General features: G+C 46.7%; 1 protein-coding gene across 1 annotated transcript in view; it reads left to right on the top strand.

The window, feature by feature from the left end:
* LOC119176540 (protein big brother) overlaps positions 1-23491 on the top strand; it is a 59148-nt gene that overhangs the window by 27275 nt on the left and 8382 nt on the right. Inside the window, exons 4-5 of the mRNA XM_037427883.2 lie at positions 14404-14520; positions 20714-20833. Of these exons, the coding sequence (XP_037283780.1) occupies positions 14404-14520; positions 20714-20833 (237 nt within the window). The remainder of the gene's footprint in view (positions 1-14403; positions 14521-20713; positions 20834-23491) is intronic.

Raw genomic sequence — 23491 nt, 5'->3', positions numbered from 1 at the left:
CATAATATATACCCTATTGCGTATAGTAACTTGCAGTATGTTCGTTCATGCACTTGTCGCTTTTTTTTTGTCTTTATCCTCTATCTTTGGAAAATGAATTTCTGTTGTCAGTGCTTGTTGGTGTTTCTTCGCCTTGTCCTTTTTTGCGCTGTTTGACACTAAATACAGAAAAACTTAGGAGCTATCATCAAGCGTTTTCTGCATACTTTAAGCGATAACAGCACCCTATACAGTACAGTGACTCCTGAAAGGTACTTCCTGGCCTAATGCACATATCTCAACTGGGGTCTGACTAAGCTGCTATAAGCAAACTCAAATGTTTGTTGGAAAAATAGTCGAATATTTGTTCTATACAGCTTCGTAGCACACCCTGTGAGTGAGAAATGCATTTTCGTTGCGGGCACATCCTGATGTGGATCACTTATTGTGGCGCCTCTGACACAGACGGACGCGACCACGCTGTCTGCTTCACCACAATAATTGTACCCTGTGCTTTGTGCATCATACAGCTCGCGTAATGAAGATTGGGAGTTTATTATTATTTTTTTTTGCTGGCTGATATCTATCTGTATATTCATCGAATTTAATCCCGTAACAGGCAAGAATGGCGTCGTAAAATTGACCAAAGTTTTTCACCCTGGGCCTTTGTGAACGAATTATGCGTTCTGAAAAACTGGGAAAGAAAACGTGACCCACGAGTTTCGATTCTGTTCTGTTCGCGTGTAGCTTCAACCAAAATCAAGATTGTTGCAGTGCTGGGTGTGGCACGATGTGTTCGACTCACTGTAGACTTTCTCAAACAAGAAAGAATTATACATTCGAGCTGCGACTATATGACACACAATGAGCCTGATAAACCGGAGTATTTTAGTGCCAGAGAGGGTCACAATAATTGTGTGCAACAGAAGATCAAGGAAACAGAAGAAAAGGGGAATAGATGCATGGTGGTTGACAGAATCAAAACAAACGGTATATGCTACCGTATGTAGAATGATCTAGGAGTTTTTGAGCATTATTTAGGAAGTAACTAATAACTAATCGTGATAATATGAACACGAAGCTGCATCTAATGTGTAAATCTTACACTCGCATGGTACACACGTGTGTCGCATTAGCTTCTATACGAAGCATGTAAGCACCCATATTGCAAATAATCAAAACAATGCAGCATTAAAGCAAGTGACTGCAAGAGTAACCTCGAGCATGTATCCCATATTTCCATAAAAGTCCTGGAGATACTCTTCATTCCAACGTTCTTATTTTTAACATAAATATCGAAAAGCCACGATTACCACGAGGTAACGACGGTAAGAAGATGTACGCTTGATGACATGGTTTAAAGCATCTCTTATCTGAAAAGTGACAACATTTAACTATGCGTACCCGCTGTAAGTATAGCTCTCATCCTCGGAGAAAGAAAGAGATGCACTGCACCTGTCAAGTGCAACTGAGACCAGCTGAAGCGGTTCCGCTGAGAGAGACTCCGGCGCTCTCGCGGCGGGCCGACGCCAGCGCCCACCGCCGCCAAGGCGAGCGGCGGCTTTAGGCGCACGCAATCGCCTTTTGTCTTGCGGTGTCGGCCATCTTGAACCAAGCTGGAGAGCCGCCGGGAGATCTGGGGAAGCCGGAGACCGGGGCTGCGGTCGCGGTCCCCATGGCAACGGATGCGGAACCTCCACCGCGCTCCCCATCCTCCCTCCCGGGCTTCGTTGGGCGCGCCGCATAATGGCGTCGCCATTCCGGGCTGTGGGGGCATTTCGCTGGTGCGTCCTCTCTCGTAGATGAAGGGCGCAAGTTTGCAAGGGCCCAGGAGCACCGAATTTCACAAAGAAGGAAGTCTAACAACGCTGAATAACACAAAGGAGGGCTAGTTGGTCAGGGCTCATAAAGAATAGAATGGGGCAGCGTTAGGACGAATACATGAACGAGAAAAGACTTGTCGTGCCTTTTCTCGTTCGTGTATTCGTCCTAACGCTGGCCCATACAATTCATAAAACAACGCTGCTCTGCTGAATTCCAGCTGAGCTGAAATAGAGAAGTTGCAGTGGCCAACGTTTCAGTTTACTCTGCAACAGATGAGCTATATGCGCCACTTAATTTATCTCGCTTGAGCTTTAACGACTCAGGCTTATTTGTCAACCGACGTTGCACGTATTTTTAAGCTGTGATTTGCAGTATGGTGAAGTAACCAAGGCTGATCCCGTTAAACAAACCATGACCACATTAAGAATGGAGTGGATGTTTGAAGTTCTTCGTAATATTTTGTCTTCAGGCTTGGCAACGCCAGTAGAAAAACAATACATGAGTAAATGACTGATTTCTGCGTCGATGACGAAAACACGTTTTTGTTGTTATTGCTTGTGCTCGAAGAACAGTTATTTTTCTTCATTGGCTCTTTATTTTCAAATCGCATCGGCTTGATTGCCCTGATCGTCGGAACTGCTTTGATATTTTCAACAAATGAACCGTTCCAAGCTGCCAAACACGTAAAACAAATGAGAAAGAAAGAAGGCGTGCAATAAATAGTGTCACAGAAGCATATACATATTTTTTATTACTTCTTAAACTTTTTTCACCATTCTTGAGGAGGCCAACCCAAGCTTTAGCACTGTTTTTCCTCCCGATGTAGTGTCTGGAGGAAAACGAACAACACGCATAGCGTGGAGGTTAGTTCAGTTTGATCGTGTAGTTCAATCACAAATACTGACCTTGTCTGGGCGGTGGGGCGACGATATATGAAGTAATGGTTGCCAGTGCCTATGTTTTTTAAGGAGGTCACGCTGCGGCCAAACTTTCATATCTATCTATCTATCTATCTATCTATCTATCTATCTATCTATCTATCTATCTATCTATCTATCTATCTATCTATCTATCTATCTATCTATCTATCTATCTATCTATCTATCTATCTATCTATCTATCTATCTATCTATCTATCTATCTATCTATCTATCTATCTATCTATCGTTCGTTCGTTCGTTCGTTCGTTCGTTCGTTCGTTCGTTCGTTCGTTCGTTCGTTCGTTCGATCGTTCTTTTGACACTTGCAAAATAATTTCAACATCAGCCATCCGCTAACCGGTAGCAGTGCGTGAACTCAAACCGGAAAGTCTAAATTGGCGGCTTCCACTAGACTGCGTGGCGACGCGCTTTCGCCCAGTCTGACCGCGCGCATCAGAGGGCGATGCATGCAGGCTGGTTCGCCGCGGGCAAAAAGCCGGCTTGCGAATAAGCAACTACACCAGAGACTGGACCATGGGCCCATCGGGCGGCGACGTGGCCCTAGGGGCGGACTCATCTTTAATTCATGCGCTGCTCCAGCGCTATATGGCACCGTCCCACGGTATACCGACATTCCGCCGGCTATATACTCTCTCCGCGTTCCGACGGGAACGCTGGGTGGGGCAGGCCCCCGGGCTGTGCTAATTAAAAGTGGGATACGTTGCTCATCTTCTCGCCACAGCGTCTGCAAGGCGCGTTCAAGCACTGCAACCGCTGATGTGTCGCCGCTTCCGGCAACTTCTTGCGTGGTGGCCGATTATTACAGGTTTCGCGCGTGCGTCCATGCCATATGGTAAGCAGGCAACCAAGTTCTATGAATTACATCCCATATAAGAGACCACACCACTCATGACCCCCGCAGTGGTCAGCGTACACAGAGCCGTTCGCCCCTTGCTAAAATATGCGCACAGCAAAATTTCCAGAGGGCGCAGAACACACCAGAACGGCTTCCACGGCTGTATATGGCTTCTGAAACTTCCTTTTTCACATTCTGATGCCCACGATCTTCAGCTGAGCGACAGTGCGTCGTGAATGCCATATATTCACGATGCTCAACTATTTTCCGTCGAAACACGCATCAAACGCGACAGAGCATTCGAAACGCTCTGGAGCGCACACGTCATAAGATGCGTTGATCATCTGCAGCCGGTGTCGGATACGGCAGCGTACCTTCTTTAATTCGGCGGCGCAAGCAGCGAAAGCGAGGTTAGTTGTGCTCGCGAGATGCGCGCTGGCGAGCATGCCATGCGGAGCCCGGGGGAGGAACGGTGTGATGGATGCCCCCTCGGTGCACATGCGGCCGTCGCGGAGTAAGAGACGTGGCTAATGCACTCCTCCACGCCGCTGCGTCAAGGCCCGTGCCGCCTGGCCCAGTTGCGGCAGTCCCGCAGCAGCCGAGGAAAAACCTCGGCATTCCGTCGCCCCGAGCGAAGATGCGCGCGGTTTTCACCGAAGGTGTGTCCGCTAATCATGGGCTCGGAGGCGGCCGCATCGGTCTGCTTCGCCCATGGTATACGGCCACAGAAGCCGAGGCTTAGCAGACACGCTCTTTGCGGATGCGGCCACGCGATAGAGCCACCGTGTGCATAATATAACGCTGTCAGACAAAATGGCCGCGATGCAAACCATGTACACAACGTTTTATGTACGAGCTCTTTTTCTTTTGTGCCTGTCTGGGCGAGCATTTGCTTCCACTTTGTGTCGGACAGACGTTTATTAATGGTACCACATTGTACATTTCTGCGTCATAGAAATTCTCTCGCTGTCGCTTCTACACAGAAGCCAGCCGGCTGCTTCATCTTATCTCACGTTATAAATGATGCATACGTATACCTGTGGCGCCCGAAAACCAGGCACATAACTTACGCGCGCAATACGAGTGTAATTGCAATTTTATATTGCAATGAAGACGCAAGTGGTTATTTTCTTAACCTTATTCGACTATTGTATACACTAAATAATATTTTAAGTACTTAATCCCGAAAGCATGCTGTGCCACAATGGGCTATTTCTTCTTCTTCCCCATGTATATATATTGCCTGCCTCACAGAGTTCTGACCATCTGAGCGTAGTAATGTTACATTTATGTGATTTACTATGTCTATATAGTCTTCTTTCGAAAGCGGTCAGCAGTCGAGTCATCTTCGTTTACTGCTATAAAGAACGCGCTATACAGGCTGCCCCAGTTATCTTTAGCCAGAGGTTAAAAATATGCTGACACACGCAATGACGACGCGATCCAATTCATGTGGTGGGCTGTGGATATAGATTGAGTCAGACTATTTTTTGTGTTCTGATTAGTTGCTTAATTAGGCCACTTTTGTTAACTAACTTTTCAAGCAACGAAAACGGGCCAGAAATTCCAATGAGAAAGTTACTCATCGGTTTGAAAAATGTCTGATTAGAGAGTATCGAGCTTGACATTTGGTACCTTTAATGTTTTTCTGCTAACTACAAATGCCCACGAAATAAAAAAAAAAAGCCAAGTGAGACCACTCGCGTGCCAGTGCGCACGATGATTCGTGTGCTCCTATAACGTTCCGCGAACGAATGACTATATTGTTTGCGCGATTGTGCTGTCTCGACATGGCCGTGGTAGTTAGTGGCTTTGCGACGAACACGTCTTGCAATCGGCCACAAAAGTGATAACCGTTGTAACTGCTTATCGCTGTTATGAACTGGTGTGAGGGAAGCGCATACCATTCCAATGCCACCTAGATAATTTCCGGCCTGCTTTATGTTTCTGCCGCGGGCTCTGACGTCACTCCGTTTAGACCACCGTGTTTCGCTGCACAGATAAGCTATAGCTTTCGTCGCTCGACAGACATTGATCATAGAGAAATCAAAGAGTGGCCACTCGAGCCTTTTCGTGGCCGAGCAAGAAAGGTTCCCACCAACTGCTACACATAATGTACCATGCTCACTTTTATTCTTTCGTCAAGAGATATAATAGCCGCCTCAGGAGAACAATGAAAACCCAAGTTTGGCATCAAACGTTTGGAAAGAAGAAATTTTTATTGATCTACAGCTTTTTCGTTGAAATTTTTCATCCATCTCCTTTCCTTTAAAAGTTAGTTCAAAGAGGCCTAAATAAACAATTCATCAGGACACAAAAAATGGTCTGACTCACTTCAGGCAACGGTATACGGACTGGCTTTTAGTCGCGTCATCATTACGTGTGTCGGCAAATTTTAAAGTTCAGGCTATAAAGATAGCTGGGGCACCTTGTATATATTTCGTATACATGCCAAAATCACGAGAGACATAAATCAATCCTGGACATTGCACACACCACATTCCCAGATTACGTGTTGCAGTCGGCCCGTACGTCATCCACACTTTAGAGCTAAACATTACACGTTTGTCTGTTAGTTGACCGTAATATTGTGTCTAACAAAGAAAACGATTCCTTAAAGTATACGCTCGGACTTTGTTTCTCGTAACTTCGATAAATGGCGAACATGCAATCGCGAACAAGAGCGTGGAGTGTATGCATGCTACTTTACTTCACAGGCTATAAATATTCAGCTTGACACAGCGTGGTACACATTGTACATTCGTGGATTCTAACGGTTCAATGCACTTTGCATAAAACCGTGCGGGATGAATTCAGTTTTTTTTCGTTGTTGCTGTACCAATCAAGCATTAGCTGGCCAAAGTAAATGTAGCAGAATGAACTAACTTGGATTTCCACACTGAAAGGCTCCAACACTCATCATCAGTACAAAGCCGAAATGACGAGAGAAGATTAGCGGAACCGATAACATTATAAAATTTGTAACATTAAAACTTGAGAAGAGTGGACATTTATTTTTCTTTTTGCGTTCTCTGGAAATAATTTTTTACCAAAATGAAAAGAAATAACAAATAAAGTGAAAGAAAACGCTATACGGAGAGCACGCAGCAAGCGTATACAATCAGATACACAGGAAATTTGGTGTTCATTCGCCCGGGCACGAAATTCGTTGACTTCAGAAAGGTGATTTGCGAACATTAAAGGAATTACACATGTGTCGTTACGTCCATACAAATGAAGTGTATGGGAGAAACAAAACAAATAAAGCCTGTATTTTCCACGCTTCTCAAAGTATTATACATGCATATATAGTCATCTCTTCCTGAAGAATTATTCACTCAATGACCCCCTAAAATAATGAAAGCTTCTTTTCGAAATGACGTTTTTCGTGGTCAGGTGCAGCGTCCAGGGCTTATTCGGTATACACGTTTGCAACAACATTTTTTTTGTTGTTTTAAATCCGGAGTTAGCATGCGCTAAGCAGCAACCGTAAATTAACGGTCGAACAATGCTTAGCTGCAAAAAGTTTGAACGTTCGCAAATATAATTGTAACTCAGTGAAGCGTATACGCTTCACTGAGTTCCTGCAACGTATACGCTCTGAAAGCGCTCTCTGAACAGACCACAACACCAGTAAATAATGCACTGTAGCCCTTAATTCTATTACAAAAGTCATGAAATTTTTCATTGAGTGTACCGTGCATGCAGAATTGGCCATTAACATAGAACGCGTATGCGGATAGGATCAACATGAATGAAAACTTTCATTCACATCGATTCTATCCTTATGCGCGTTCCATGATAGTGGTCAATTCTGTATGGGTGAGACAACTCACGATCGTGTTTGCACGTCAAGCAACATTCCCAAGAAAATCTGCGTCATACCCTGTGCATCGCCATCCACCAAGTCTGGTGGGATTTACTAAACGATGAAGGAATGTGGCTTTCGAAAGAAAGCCTGTGCACAGCAACAAAAAAAAAAACAATTTCGGAACACAGGCAGATAATCAGTGATATGCAGTTGTGTCCTGTACGTGCCTTTCAAGATAGCCATTTATTTGATCAACCTTATTCTACTCATCGTTAACGCTCCACGTCTGTTAAATGCCATCAAATGTTTGAAATTCTGTAAACACGACACAATAACGAGAATAGTGCTGATCGAAGCCACCTTGACCACCAGTTCTCATTGTGAGCCACTGAGAAATAATTCTGCAACATTGTTTTTCATATAGCGGCATTTCTTTCTCATGTGCTGCGACAGTGAAGAATATAGAGTAGTCACGCAACCGGGCTGCATTGTTCACAACAAAATGCACGTTTGTTGCTATATAAAACAGTAAAATGAAAGTACACGAACAATTGGAAACGACAGAGAATTTCTGGGACCTGTGGCTCTGTTCAGATAATGTATACACTCCGTCCAATCACTGACTGCATTCTCACGTTTCCTTCGCTGTGTTAATTTATTGCCGAGGCATGCAGCAACCTTCAGCGCTTAAATACTATTGTCGGAGTCAAACTGTTTCGTCTTGCAACGAGTATTCGTGAGTGATAGCTGCTATCGCGCAGCTGCCTTCGTTCTTCAACTGCACTGAAGCTAGAAGCGTTTGCCACCGTGCGAGCCCGGTAGCTTTGAAATCGCGCGAAGGCCGGCCCATATACGAAAGCCGCCACAGTCGTTCAGATGCGTATCTTAAACGGCTCACGAAGGGAGAATGAATATGGAAAACCCTCATGACACAATGAGAGCCGTGTGCGCTTGTTTAATCTACGTCGTTTTGCGAACAAACTCTGCGAAGCCACGTCGTCGGGGCAAAGAAAAATGACGCGATTCTGAGGCAAGAAAGCGCGGCTGCGATACGATCAGAGGGTTTGTTTGCTAAACTGCGGCATTTTTGGGCGAGTGTTGCGAGCTCGCACGAAGAGCGTCGCGTTTGAGCGAAAAACGACTGGGCCCATTTAAGTGATTGAGCGTGCACAAAACGAGCCTCCGAAGCAGCCTGCGGGTCCTGTCAATCACGTCGAGGAGGACCACGAAAGGCACCCAAGACCAGCCCGCTCTCTCGGGTGCCCTCGAGACAGCTGGTTCCGCATGTGCGCCGTGGTATGGCGGCTACTTGCTTCGTCGGAACAGGACCCGCCGAACCAACAGTACGGACCGGGCGCGACGCTGAGCTCGATGCGACGTCGGCCTGCAGGCGCACAACCTGCTCTTTGTTCGCGGCGCTGCTCCTCCAAGGACTGTGTCACATTCGATGTGCCGGCGGGATGATTGACTGCTGGGCAAGGCAGCGGAGGACTGGGCGCACAATGCGCTTTTGGCGCCGTGTTACGAGAACCGGCACGGAAATTACGAGGGACGCACGCTTTCGCCGGCCGGGTTCCACTAGCTTCCTTTGTTCTCGGCGCCAGTATAGGGCGCTGCAAAAAAGGGCCGAGCGGAAAAGGGGGGCCGTTTCCCAGCCGTGTGGCGAGGCCCTCAATGGATTAGTCACGGTGCGTCCCGTATCGCCAGCTCGTTTGTTACTTTGTGTGCGCCGCAGTGGTCCTCCCCGCGCCGACTCTTAGTCCAATGGGATTTGGCTCAGCCGCGCTCCCCGCATCGCGGCGACGGTCCAATGAGCGCCGGCCGGAGGAGGGCTCCGGCTCAGACCACGGCTCAACATGGCCGCGCCTATCGATCGTCTTCACTGCGTTGCCATGGCGGCGGCCGTCCAACGGCATGCGCCCCACACCGCGCCAACATGACCTCATCCCAGCCGCCGGTGAAGAAGGAAAACAAGCGGATACATTACCAGCATGATTCCTTTTTCTCCCGAAGTCCCATCACATCCATAAACCACTTTGTGTCCGACTAGCCTTTCTCGCTTTCTTTTCTGCTTTAAGGCGCCTATACTGACTAACTTCACCGGAATCGTACAAGCCAGATAGGCTGGTTGAATAGCTTCCAAGAAAAGTGCACAGCCTGTTGATCAAAATTGTTCTGCAGCGTCTTGTCCTGTTTTTTTGTGTGTGTGCGTGTGTTATACAGAGTTATTGATGCGTTCGCGTTCGTTATTCAAGTTGCTGATCATCGAAACAAACTGCTGCAAGATTTTCCCTTTAATTTTGCAATAAGTTTTATTGATTGAGTTACATAGACGACAATATATTGCAGCTTTCCATAGCATTCACCAGATTTCTCAGTCGTGTGTTTTTTTTAAATTTAATATTTGGCAAAACATGGGAACGTATACGCTACGTTAGAACCTGATACCCAACATCATGACAGTAATGTACAAGATAAACACAAAAAAACACACACTAAAACTTCAGATTGAAAGACGAAATATGCAGAAAAACTAAACAGAGGGACTATACATACTATACACACTAGGGCTTATAGCTCATGAATGAGCACATCATGTATGGCCATAGTCCAGTTCATATATCTGGATCACATTGCGGAAAGAGTCCGTACAAATAGTGGCAAGGTATAATATGAACTAAAGACAGTTAATTAAATTTGTGTCCTTTGAAAAATCACGGAGGGCGCTCACTACACGCCTTTGTTTATTGGAATGTGGCCACGGTCCAAGTGCTTTTCCAATCGCAAATGATCGTCTGTCGAGTCGGTTCAAGCGATCACTTTGTTCGGCGCGTTGTTCGTCATATTGCGGGCATTAATATAAGGATATGCTGCCCTGACGCATCGACATGATCACAGTGCGGGGACGTTCTTGTTTTTATGCGGCGTAAGAAATGAGGTGTGTATGCGACACCTAATCGTAGACGGTGTATATAGTGCGTCAAATGGTCTATCGATCTTTTGATTAGTTGAAAATTGGTGAGAGGAATCTTTTTGATGTAAGAGTGAAGACTTTGTATTTTCGTGAAACCAAGCGTCTTTGCATAATTTGTGGCGCAGTCCGGAAAGAACCTTCTTGCTTACTGAGAAATAAACGGGCACTGTATGGTGTCAAGTGAGCTTTTTCCCCGTCGTCTTTTTCTCCAGGAAAACAGTAAGCCGTTTTTTCTTTTCTTCTTTTTTTTTCTTCGTAACTGCTCGTTCCAATGTTGCACGTGCGATGCGTCTCATATACTATACCATTGTCATAATCCCGCATCATCGAGAATCAAGTTACGCGAAATAAAGCTTCATTCGTGTGTAGCACACAAGTCGACCAATCTGTTTCTATCAGAAAACTTGATAATAAATACGTCCTGCAGACATTTTTTATTGACATGAAAAAAACAAATGGAGCAGTATTCGTCTTTTTTTCGCTATGGCTATATTAATTTTCACTTAGCGCTCGGTGAGCTCGAAAGTTCTTCTTGCTTGAATGTTACACATAATCAGTCTGCGCGTGCGCACACACACACACACACACACACACACACACACACACACACACACACACACACACACACACACACACACACACACACACACACAGACACACACACACACACACACACACACACACACACGCGCGCGCGCGCGTGCGCAAAGTGTAAGTTTGGATTTTTAGGAAATTGGCGTTGTCTGTGGGGAAGTGTATATATTCTATACACACATACATTGTCTGTAGCTATAAGATGACAGTGATGTTATTTATATACTTGTGTGACAATTCGAGAGTGACGCTGTCAGTTGGTGAGATGTTTAAACATCGCTGGTGCTGGCACATGGCTGTATTTCCTATGTGACCTTCGTGGACATAAAATGTTACAGCGCATATATGCAACATGACCAGAAGCAGTGGTCAAGGCAGAACATCTAAAGCTCTCTCACATTACGCAATGCAGCTGCGCAACGTATACGGCAGCACTTGATGTTGCCGGCGATGTTGAATGTGCGCAGGAAGGAGCCGTTATCTATTACGCGTTCATAATAATAGTAATAGAGATTTTAAGTCCCAAAACCAAGATATGATGTGAGAGGCGCGATAGTGGATGACTTCGGAAATTTTGGCAATCTGTGTTATTTAGCGTGCGCTGACACCGCACAGTACACGGGCTTCTATAGGTTCGTGTACTGCCTTACCGAAATGCGACCGCCGGAATCGAACCCGCGACCTCCGGGTCTGCAACCGAGCACCTTAGCCACTGCTCCACTGCTGTGGACCTTTATGCGTTCGTGAATTTCATTTTACTCGTTTATAAATGATCTAAATGGGAAGCAAACGGGCTTTTCGATGGACAGACAATAAATTTTGTGAGGCGTTCTTTTTTTAATAGGTTACGGAAATCTCTAAAACCAGCGTCTTATCATAGAACCATAATGCGACAAAGGTTGTTATTACGCTTTTTTACCTCCGGTAACTCTACCTCGTAATAATTATATACCAAACCACGAATTTCTAATGAAGACAACGATTTTAAACACGAATTACGATGTGCGCCCCGCCGCGGTGGTCTAGTGGCCAAGGTACTCGGCTGCTGACCCACAGGTCGCGGGTTCAAATCCCGGCTGCGGCGGCTGCATTTCCGATGGAGGCAGAAATGTTGTAGGCCCGTGTGCTCAGATTTGGGTGCACGTTAAAGAACCCCAGGTGGTCGAAATTTCCGGAGCCCTCCACTACGGCGTCTCCCATAATCAAATGGTGGTTTTGGGACGTTAAACACCATATATCAATCAATATCAACGAATTACGATGTGCCTAAACAGGAGCCCGAACAATGCACACTTCACGCTGTATCAATGCTTTACACGAAGCACCTTGTCGTGCCAACTTTCGTGACTTTTAAACGTAATGAAAAAGAAAAACTTAAAATCATCTCGAGGGCGCGAATAGGACGCTCGGTTAGCAGACGACGCACGAGAGTTCACAGTCTTCACACTTACACCAGAATCTAATCACACGCTCTGGTTGATTGTTAAGTTCGTATCTTTTGTCTCATTCGGCTGTGGAAATGTGAATGTAGTTTACGTCGCATGCTTGTACGATCGACTCACCAGCCACTGATTTGTCATGTCTGCAGTATACACCTGATGAGGGCCAACTGTATTTATAGAATTTCGTACTAACTGTTTTTTACTATAAATTTGAGATGATGATTTAACGTTTCTGGAGAATTCCACAGGACTTAGAGGTGCTGACGGCGCGCAGTTGTTTTCTTGGACGTTCATCAGCTTTTGCGAACTCTTTTTTTTTAACCTTTATTTTAGGCTGCTGGTGCATTTACTCGGCACACCTCGTTGAACGGAATTATTCAAATATCTCGTGATTTACGTCACGTCAACAAGCGCCCATGTTATATTTTATAGTACGGTTAGCAACCTTTAACTGCGTAAAATTGTGTACGAATAATAATTGACAGCATAGTAGTAACTCTGATGTCAACTTTCCTCGGTAACCATGCAGTAACTCACAGATGGTTGGATTGTAACCTTTGATCGTGGCGGCGTGCTTTTCCGAGTGTGTGTTTTGCCATATTTCGTTCCCCGCCCCTTCACACTCGCACTAAGCTGCGGAAACTAGAACGTGGTGTTAGTGAACTCATATGGGACGTCCAGTGCACGGTTTTGGTTCGATAGATCTATAGTGATCACATCACCTTCCCAGCATTTTCCGTAGCCTCTTTGGTAACGCAGTTTTTCGTCAGCCTTGCTTTGGTTTTTTTTTTTCCGTATAGCTTTTAATTCCCCTGTCTGAAACGAAACATATCTATATGAGTAGCTGATCTGTTACGTTCCGAATGCGACATTATAACAAAGAGCTGTTATAGCCTGTGCAGGTCAGAACTCGCTGCCTATTCTTTTTAGGCAAGCACTAAAGGAGAAAGAGCGAGTCAGCAAGGCGAAAACAATTGTTTTCAGAGTGCGTCATCTCTTTTCTTTTATCTTGTCAGCGCGATCACGTATATTCTCTGTCAGATGGCAGCACTGCTAGACGGTGATCCCTGGAGTACGCTTATGTACGCGCACGGGAGCGCAGTGATGTCCATGTCGAACTGCAGAACATCAACTCCGAACAAAAGGAAACAAGACGGTCCCTTGTCTCTCTCGATGTCTTTTGTGACTTTCTGGAGCCGTTCTTCGTCATTTGGACGACAGGCGGCGGGGGCCAAGTGCTGTTTAGGCACAACAAACTCGAGGGAGCAGCGGACGCTCTTGCCTCGCAAAAGAGGCTTTCCTGGAGAATACAGAAGCCGGCGCTTTCCCATTGTTCTCGGCGCCCGTTCCTGCCTGCTACCGTTTGCGAGCACACGGTCCGAGAGCAGGGCAGTTTACATGGCGTGGGAGGGCATCAAACTGCGGAAATGGCTCGTTGGCGCCAGCGCCCGTCGCTGCGCCGCCCATCGCTCTCCCAAGCGTCGCCGTAATCGCGTCGGCGTCCGCACACGTCGCCCCTTCGACAATGGGCAGCGTCATTTCCGGTGAATGGCCGACGCTCCCGCGTTGCTCTGCGTTTTTCCTCAGCTGGGCCGATGCACTCCTCGTCTCGGCAGTGCGCGCGAGCAAACCGCGTAAATTGCCGCCTGCGTTGGGCCCGGGCCCCGCACAAGACACTCGGCCGGCAGCCATCATTCATCAACGAGGCCGGGTCCGCCCGCCACGGGTGCCCGGGGAGTGTCCCGAGGCAGTTCTAATTTCCAGCGAACTCGTATTCCGCAGAAAGGCATCGGCCCGGCCGATTGATTTATGGGTGCCGCGGACAGGCGCGCCTCCAGTTTTGCGGCCGCGTGGACAGTGGACGAGCGCGCCTCGCTCGAACACGCTTGGCCAATCCAGGCACCGCCCCCTTCCCGAGTCAGTTTCACGTGGACTCGCGTTTCGGCTATCCGCGAACCCTCCAGAACTCAACGTGCGGCTTTTCTTTTTTTGTTCTCGCGCAGGTGCATATCAAGTCAAGCTTCATCATGAACGGAGTCTGCGTCCGGTACCGAGGATGGATCGACCTCGACCGCCTTGACGGTGTGGGCTGCCTCGAGTACGATGAAGAGCGGGGACGGGTAAGTTGTCGACTGAGAGAAGCATGCAGCGATGGTGGGTACAAACTGCCAGTAATGTTAAGTTGGGTGATCGTGGTATTCGTCTACCAATGCCGAAAGGAAATATGACGACAAACATTTTTCTCGTATGTTTTTTTTTGTTCAAAAGTCATGGCATACGAAAATATGAAGATACATCGCAAGCGCAAACTTTCAGGTGAATGATGTGAGACAGTGGGGTTTCTTATAGTGATAGAGGCGTTCTTTTTCTTCAAAACTGTTTCTGGAATTAAACGTATACATTCGCAAATCGAGAGGATGGATGTTTATGAATCACGGCATACAAGCAATAAAAAAAGTTAGATATTTTTTGTAACTTTTGAATAACTTCTCATCGATATCGTAATCCATAAACGTCGATACCTACTCGTATAAACAGCTATCCTTTTAATAATGGGCAATGTGCACAACACGAAAACTTCCCGTGCACATCAAACTTCGCTCATCGAAAAATTGCCGGACGGAAATGTAAAAGAAACTGTAAGAAGCGGTTTCGCAGTGCCCTCAGAACTGTGTGTGTTTTGTCGCTAACCGCAAGATTACTGTTCATTATAAAAGGACGACTATTATTACAGCTGCCGTGCGAAACCTCAAATACCTCGTAATAGCGAAGTGTTTACCCGGTGCCCGCGAGAGAAAACGAAGAAAAAAAAACACGAAAAAGTCACACCCCCTTCCCCAATTTTCTTCACTTCTGCGATCCGCGTTGTTTGGCTGCTAGCCCTCCCTCAGGCTATCGTGCGACCCCTCTCCGAGCATGCAAGCCTCCAAGGACGGCACATGGTCTACGCAAGAGTTCGTGTTCCACCGATTCCGCAAACTTTCACCGTTCCTGGCGGGCCGTAATTCTGGGTCTATAGCGGCGCCCTCGCACCCCATTCATTAATTAGCGGGCAGCCCTAAAAGCCGACCCGGAATAACAGTCTGCGCCGCTGATGTCTGCGGTGCCGTCGGTGGAGAGCGCGCGGGCGGCCAACACCCGCGCTAATTGTTACCTCTGCACACGCGGCCATGACGAAGCGGCCAGATTGTTTCGACCGGGGCGGAACCGCGCCTCCGCTGAGCCGGGGCTCTCCGCCCAGCGGCTGATGGAGCTACAGTGCACCTGACCGAGCGGCGGATCGCATTCCGGCCTCGGGCCCACACGCTGGTGAAGACGAAGGCGAACTTCGGGGAGGCGGGCGAGCCCCACATTTTCCGCGAAACAGTGCACATACACGCGTGCGGGTGTAGTCTATAAAGCGGCTACGCGTGCATTGGGTATATACTCTTCGCTTGCGCAGCTTTTGACGGCCAATGCCTGGCATGGACTTAGTGCAGTGCCCGAATACAAGAAATACAAAAACGAGATGGGAGAGAGATAAGACGGAGCGCGCACACGAAAACAAAGGTTGGAATGTTAAGGGACGGCCTTTAAAGTCCGTCAGTTAAAGAAAATAGAAAAGCGTATGGGCACCATGTTGGTCACCTCTTGCATTTTTGTGACGCACTCCATTTTACAAATTCTGAATAATCACTGAGTCCAATGTTCATTACTCTTTTTAACATAGGGATGCGCTGGTGGGCACCATTGTAACGAATGTCAGAGCACCTGAATGTTGGGATGGTAAGGTCGTAACCGACAAAGGTAATGCGGAGAAGAGTATACTATTTATTTATCATAACCGTGTTTATACTTTTATTACCCAAGACAGACATGACAAGTTATTTGTTAGGTTTTAATAAATTTATTGTTAATGGGTTTTACATGCCAGTACTAAAGGCCGTGATTGTGAGATGCAGTGAAGGTTTTCTATTATTTTAGTCTGCACCTGATTCTAAGCCACTGCTCTTCCCGCATTTCGCCCGCAGCGAAGTGCGGCCGTGCCGCCGGGAATCGAACCCGAGCTGAGCAGTGCGCCCCGTTACCGGATAAGTTCACACGGTGGTTCACACAGACCTGCAGGCGTCCGATTTCTACACAGCAAGTTTTCGACCTACTTTTCATCTTTTAAACCTACCAAGCGAAATTTAATAATGTTTCACGGTTTGAGTTATGCAGAAGATTAAAAGTTACCACATAGCGGCAAACTCGTCCCTCTCTCGACCCATCAGTGTGCTGTGACGGCAGTAATGACCACACATTCGCTGGAATAATCAGAATGCTTTGGCCTGATAAAAATTGCCCGAACCATTTATATGTCATCTGAAATCTGTTCTGCGAAATTCTGCGTTATTAAAACCAATGTGTTCCATCACTGCATGACATCACTTATTGAACACTGTCTTTGTAATTTTCGCCTTTTTTCTTTATTGATACAATATATATGGAGATGTTGGCGCACAAGTATGTTCCCGTGTACTCCTTAGCCTTTGAGTGAAAGTTGAACACATGAAAACATCAGAACAAAGCTGAAAACATAAAGATCAGTGCATGTAAAATTGAACACCCGGGCACACATATGCAAAAACACACTTATACGCACATATCAAACAACACCAACACAATGATAATTAAATGTTCGAAAGTCAACTAATGAAGTCTCTGATAATGTCCCTGCATGGTTAACATTCGATCCAACCAGCACAGAAAAGCAGAGCACACGTCTGGTCCTTATGAAGATGTATTCACTCGTGTGTGCATAACAGTCTACACGCCATTCACTTCAGCAAACACATATGATGGGCATCATATGACACTGCGCATATTAAGTACGACATGCGTTATACAAATGAAAGTTCGTTATTTCTTAGCACTTGTCAGCAATTCAGCTGTCTTGTAAAAAACGTTCTAACGCTTTTATAACGTGCGTCTGTAAAGCTCCAGTTGGCCACGGACCCAGAAGTTTCTTGATACTAAACGGTCTGTGGTCTAATGCGAACTGTTCCGATTTAAGACGGCGTCTCGGCGTGTCATGCTGTGGACAGTCTATGAGAAGGTGACATACGTGTTCATTTTTAAATCCACATTCGCATTCGGGAATTTCAACTCTGCCAATGCTGCGCAAAAAAAAAAAAGTTTTATGTATTTGGTTCATAGCCTCGACCGGTGAATAAGTATTTCCATACTTTTATCAAATGCTAGCGTAATTTCAATTTCAATGAATGAATCGATGTGATATAAACCACAACTTTTTCTACTTTATGATCAAACCAAGCAGTATTGCTCTCTCTCAAAGTTCTTTTATCCCACATTTATACGTCCCGCATTATTCCTTTGACTTTCTGGCTTTTCTGCGTGGATCTCGAGTTTACGTGAGTAAAAACGCAAAGACAATGCTCACTACCAGTAGATCCTGTGATAACGTATTTGTGGAGCGTGGTGATCGGACCAATGCAGAAGCGCTACAGGAAAATGTGTATACATAAGAAGATATGGTAAATAATGAGTGTTGTATCCAGGTTCGTTCTGCAATTTTCAGTGACCATCACAAAAATTGGAGGCACAACTGGACCTTTCGCGGATGTGTATTAATTTGTATTTTTTTTTCGTGCAATCATTGCAACTATCATATCTTTGTGTGATAAATTTAGAAAGCCTGTGTCGCAAAAATTTCTCAGTTGGCTTCGGGAACGTTAGTTGTAAGGGAAAGTTAGCGACAGATGCAAATGAATGAATAAAGAATACAAATCACCGGTTGGAGCGGTATTCAAACCGGTCTTCTGCGTGACATTCAGGTGTTACAACAAACAGCCATGCAAATATTTGAAGGTTCTTTGGGGAAAAAAAATCCCATTACACATGTGTCATGTACAGCGAGGAGTCCCGTTATCACCGAAATACTGTGGTAGAGAAGGGGAAATTGCACCACCTTGGGAATTGTGTAACGGAGTACATAAATTATAATGCTGTTGGACAGTGTTCAGAAAGAGCTCAGGCATATTTGATAATCATCGTCAGCAACATTTACAAAGTGCACAGCTGTTCATATTGATTTGCGGATGTGTAGTGGGCCCTTCGGTAATTTGTGAAATGATTAATTATGGCGCAGTGGGAAGAATTCAGCTGTATACTTGCACTAAACGTGCATTCTAGGCGAGTTCAAAGAATGTTACGCGCACACACGTTTCTTCCCAAGAAGACGATGAGAACGGGGCTCGATCACGTGATCACGCTCTATAGTCTTTAAGGCAAAGCGTAAAAGTCCTCCAAGTTTGCTTTTTTTTCCCTCGTCAAACACCAGAAGTATAGCGCACCTGATCTTCATACGGGCTAATTTCTCCAAAGTCTGTCAGGTTTCTCTCTTTCCTCGGATACGACAAGACCAGCCCCTTCGGCTCCCCTGGTACAATACAGTTCGGCAAGGATATACGTATTCGCACGACAGGCACGGTTTCCTTCCGAAGCCTCCCCGAGCTGTCGTGCTTCCGATCGACGGCAGCCTCCGTGAACGGTAGCGTGCCCGCCAGAGGCCGCGTGGGAATGGCCCGCTGCGACGGGGCGCGGCCGGCCATCTTAGCGAGCCACAGGTGCCCGGTTCTAATTACAGTCGGGCCGGCGGGGGAACGCCAGCCACTGCGGGCGCGCTGGTGTCGCGACTCTCTTTGCGGCCAAACCCTTGCGCAAGCGGCACGTCTTAATTGCAGGTTGCCGCCACGAACGCGGTGTGCCTCGCTGCGGCAGCCAGATCAGCGTGCACTTTTTTTCCCATGCCAGCCGGCTAGCGGCGGTGGCCGCTTAGCAACTGCCGTCCACTGATGAACACGTCCGTCAGTGGCTGGCTGGCCGGCAACGCCAGACGGGCCGTCTGCGGGAGAGAGAGGAGAATTGCATATACTTGTCGGGTGTCTCGCTTGCGCGAGCGAATGTGGACGAATAAGAGATCATCGCTTGAGAAGCTTTGCGATCATGTAAGAGGGAATCATGTGGGAATATGACAGAGCATAGCTCATCACCCGTCGCTCCATACGCGAGAAGATGGAATGAGTTGTTAATTTCTTGCAGTTGTTTCATAACTTCGTGAGTCACCTTTTATGCAAGGAAAATGCAACCAAAATGGTGTAACCGTGGCTCAAAGCACCAATTGCACCACGCTTCCCGCATTCATGACAGGTAATTTTTCTAGGCAATGGTGCGCTAGTTTGACGTCCAATACTATATACTAAGTAAGCAGCTATATACATTGTAGCAGCTCTACAAAAAATTGCTGCTTCTTTTCATTTTTAAAGTTCAATATTTATTTATTTCTGAGAGAGAAAGGGAAGATGAAGAAGGAAAAAGGAAAACAAAATGGAGAAGGCAGGGAGGACATCCAGACTAGTCCGGCTGGCTACTCCAAGCTGGGATATAGCCAGCCGCACTTTTGCCAGCCGAACTCTACCACAAGTTGGGGGAAAGGAAAAGTGAAGTGGAAGGGGAGAAACAAAGGCAGCGAGACTAACCAGGTGCTGCTGCGCCTTGCTCCCAACCGGGCTGCAGAAATTAGGCGCCTTCGTCTTCTTCTAACCACTATACCACCAAATTTGCTGCCCTGCACTTGGGAAAAAAATAAATGCGAGAAAAGAGAGACAGAAGAAAAGAGATGGATGAGCATAATCAGAAGCACATATATATGGGGGATCACATTCAGTCTATCAGGTGGACACTCAGATCACTTGATTGTAGGCATTTCCGTAGCACTTTAGTTGCCTTCTGCGACCTCGAGGTACATGTCAAAGGTAATATAATCTTGTTTGTTTAAACAAAGTGGACGGGTCCTGTGCAGCTGCACTCGTTATGACACCCAGAGATGCGTGCTCCGAATGCTTTCTCCCACCACTCGTTGAAGGCAACGCTTCTCCTTCATTCAATAATATATATATATATATATATATATATATATATATATATATATATATATATATATATATATATATATATATATATATATATATATATCTGTTTAATTGACAGAAATCCTATACCGCAACTAGTTGGTATGACATCACGATCGTTATGCGCGGGAACAGAACGACGACGACAAAGGGACAAGAGAAGACGAGCGCTTGTCTTCGCTTGTCCCTTTGTCGTCGTTCTGTTCTCGCGCTATAACAATCGTCATGCCTATACTGCAATGTCCCCGCATGCATTAATTACCACACACTTCCGAACATCTTACGTTCATTGCTGCTCAAGTATGCACTAATAAGAAACAAGCTTGATTCCTATAGAGGACTCCTGCGCTTTCTGTTTCAGTTGGAAGACGCCGTGCTTCGAGACCAGATCGAGTGCTACAACCAAAGGTTGCGAGACTTCGAGGAGAAACAGAGGGCATTCCGAGCGCGTCACGAACGGCAGGCGGAAGCAGAACTCGAGGTAAGAGGTGCATTCACGATACTCGGAGAGAGAAAACATAACTTTTTTTTTAACGCGGAGCATTTCTTAGTCGCACGATGTCACGCGTCGTGCGTCGGTGGCGATGTCCACACCCCCACTGCGCATGCTCGCGCCTCGCGTATCGTGCCGCGTACTTGCGTATCGTGCCAACTGTTTGCTCCCCCAGCCCCTCTCTACCGCCTCGCATGCCCGAGGCAGGCAGCGTCTGCTGCAGTGAAAACCGACTGCTCGAGCTGCACAACCGTTCACTGCAGGTCACCCCGTATATGTAAGCACTGGATCGCACATAAGCGTCCCACCAATCGTTGAAGGCAACGCTTCTCCTTCATTTCAATAAAGAAGAATAATAGATACGAAATAACAATTAAGTATTCTCAAACAACGCACAATTACGCAACACTCACGTGACACCCCCACCACTCTGCGACGCATTTACTGGGAAGATGCGGGTAGCATTTTTTTTTCTTCCATAATCGGGTTTGAGCTTGGTTTGAAGAGGTCAGCGCTAAAAAACGTTGAACATTGAAGAAGTCAGTCCTGAAGCATGAGGTGCTCTTGTGTGGGTTGGTTTTTACTAAATCTATAATGCTCTATAATCTAATCTAATGCTCTATAATGCTCTATAATCTATAATGCTCTATAATCTCATCTGAATGTATAATGCTCGCACATAAAAGTTGATAGTGTGGCTTAATTGATCAGTGCACGTTTCAAAGATGTGGTTCAACTTACCAAACTGCCTCAACGTGCAGTCCATAATGTGCCTCAGAGACACATATGGCATTAGACGCCGAATTTATGTCGCTGCTGACATCAATACTTTGCATAACACTAAATGTTCAATCTGTCTTGAGGACGGAATCTGGTGAGAGGGAATCGTAACATAAAGTTTGCTTATAAACAGGGTGCGCACCTTGCTCATAAAGGCTATTGTTGAAAGTGAGGCGCCAGACGTTGCAAGGTTCCTTTGACATAAGCGATAAAACCTTTAGCGCGTCATTGCACAAGCAAGACAACCTGCATGTGAAGTCCACAGATTTTTTTGGTGTATCTCTTAATAAATCCATAGATTGTCTCCTTCTACTTCAAGTTGCGTCTTGAGAATATTATATCACCAGAAAAAATATGGTGTCTCAGACATGCGCAATAATTGCTTTTTAATTGACAATTGCACAAGCATGAACGCTCAACCTTGAGCAACATTGGTGGTCGCTGCGGATGGGGTCGGCCGTTTCAAATACCCGATGTCAAATGTACAGACAGACAGACCAAAATCTTTGCGTCGAAGGTCCCCAAGAAAGAGTATCGTCTTTTAAAATGAAATAAAGGCAACAATTGAAAACATACGATGCAAAACTGTTTTGGTACGCACTCAAGCCCCGTCAGCGAACTCATTGCTCGGAAAGGCACCTCTCGCGACCTGAGGGTGGAATCGGAACTGTTCCCGCTACTGTAGGCTCGCGGTGGCAGTGCAAACACCGGTTCTCGCAACCCTTTGGATCGGTCGGGGCAGCACGGCGCAAGTGGCAAACATACAGGACGCCCGTCGGGTCGCAATTTTCCCGCTTTTCGGGGAGACTTTCCCACCCGCGTTTTGCGGCCATTGCGCGCGATCCGCTTCAAAATGCGGCTGCGTGGCGTAAAATAAGAAATAATAAAACGCGAGAGCGCCGCAACCCTTGCCGCTGCGAGGACACGCGGCGGCAGCGCCTCCGCATCTGGCGCGGCGCGCGCACCTGAGCGCGTGGCGCACGCGCGTCGTCTCCATGACAAAAGCCCGAATGCGCGCACAATGGAAAGGGGTGCCCCAGTTCCTGCTTTCCAACGCTCTCGGTCATTTTTTCGCCTAATTCTGCATTCGGCCATGTTGCGCGCACACACGTTTGCAACGAGACCAAATCCCTCGTTCTCCGATACCTCTCTGGTTTTTGTTTTCCTTTATTTTTTTCTCCAGAGTATCACGCTGAAGCGACGCGCGCTTTCAAGGCAGCTGCGCGGCGGACCGCGCGACCCTCCAGCCTCTCTCTCTCTCTTGGTGTCCTGCGCTTCTTTTTGCGAGCGACCAAAATAGATGCTTCGGCGACTCCAAAAGTTCGCCTCTATACCGATTGCAAACTTGTGGACCAGAATGCGTGAGCTCGAGGGGCTGGGGAAGGGAGGAAAGTAAAAAAAAAACTGAGTCATGATACGAAAGAACCCGCGACGCTCTAGCCTCGCAGCCTTGGTGGATGCCCGCGCATTCGGGTTCATCATTTCTGTCCCCTTTCCTCCCGTTTTTTGGGGGGATAAAAGAGGAAAGCGCGCAGGAAATTCCCTTTCTGAAAAATCATCCGGGCAAGTCAGCGGTGAAGGGGAGAAGGCCGACGGCACCGCATCCAGCTCTGTGTAGCGCAACATTGCGTGCGCGCCCAATGCGGGCAACAAACAACCACAAAAGTGATTGTCTGAAAGACTTCGCTCGCAAATAGAGGATGCGCCGAACCGACGTTTTGTCTGGCAATGCCAGGGAAGCGAGAAACGAAGGACTAGGGAAATAAAATAAAGGAGAAGCTCGCTGATGCAAGTCTTTCCAACACGAGAGTGAGCAAACACACAGAACCTCTTGTCGTGAGGCAAACATTTACTATGGCTCTGCGA

The sequence above is a fragment of the Rhipicephalus microplus genome, chromosome X, assembly GCF_043290135.1.
Source record: "Rhipicephalus microplus isolate Deutch F79 chromosome X, USDA_Rmic, whole genome shotgun sequence".
In the NCBI taxonomy this organism is placed as follows: Eukaryota; Metazoa; Arthropoda; class Arachnida; order Ixodida; family Ixodidae; genus Rhipicephalus; species Rhipicephalus microplus.
This window is presented reverse-complemented; position numbering and strand designations above follow the sequence as displayed.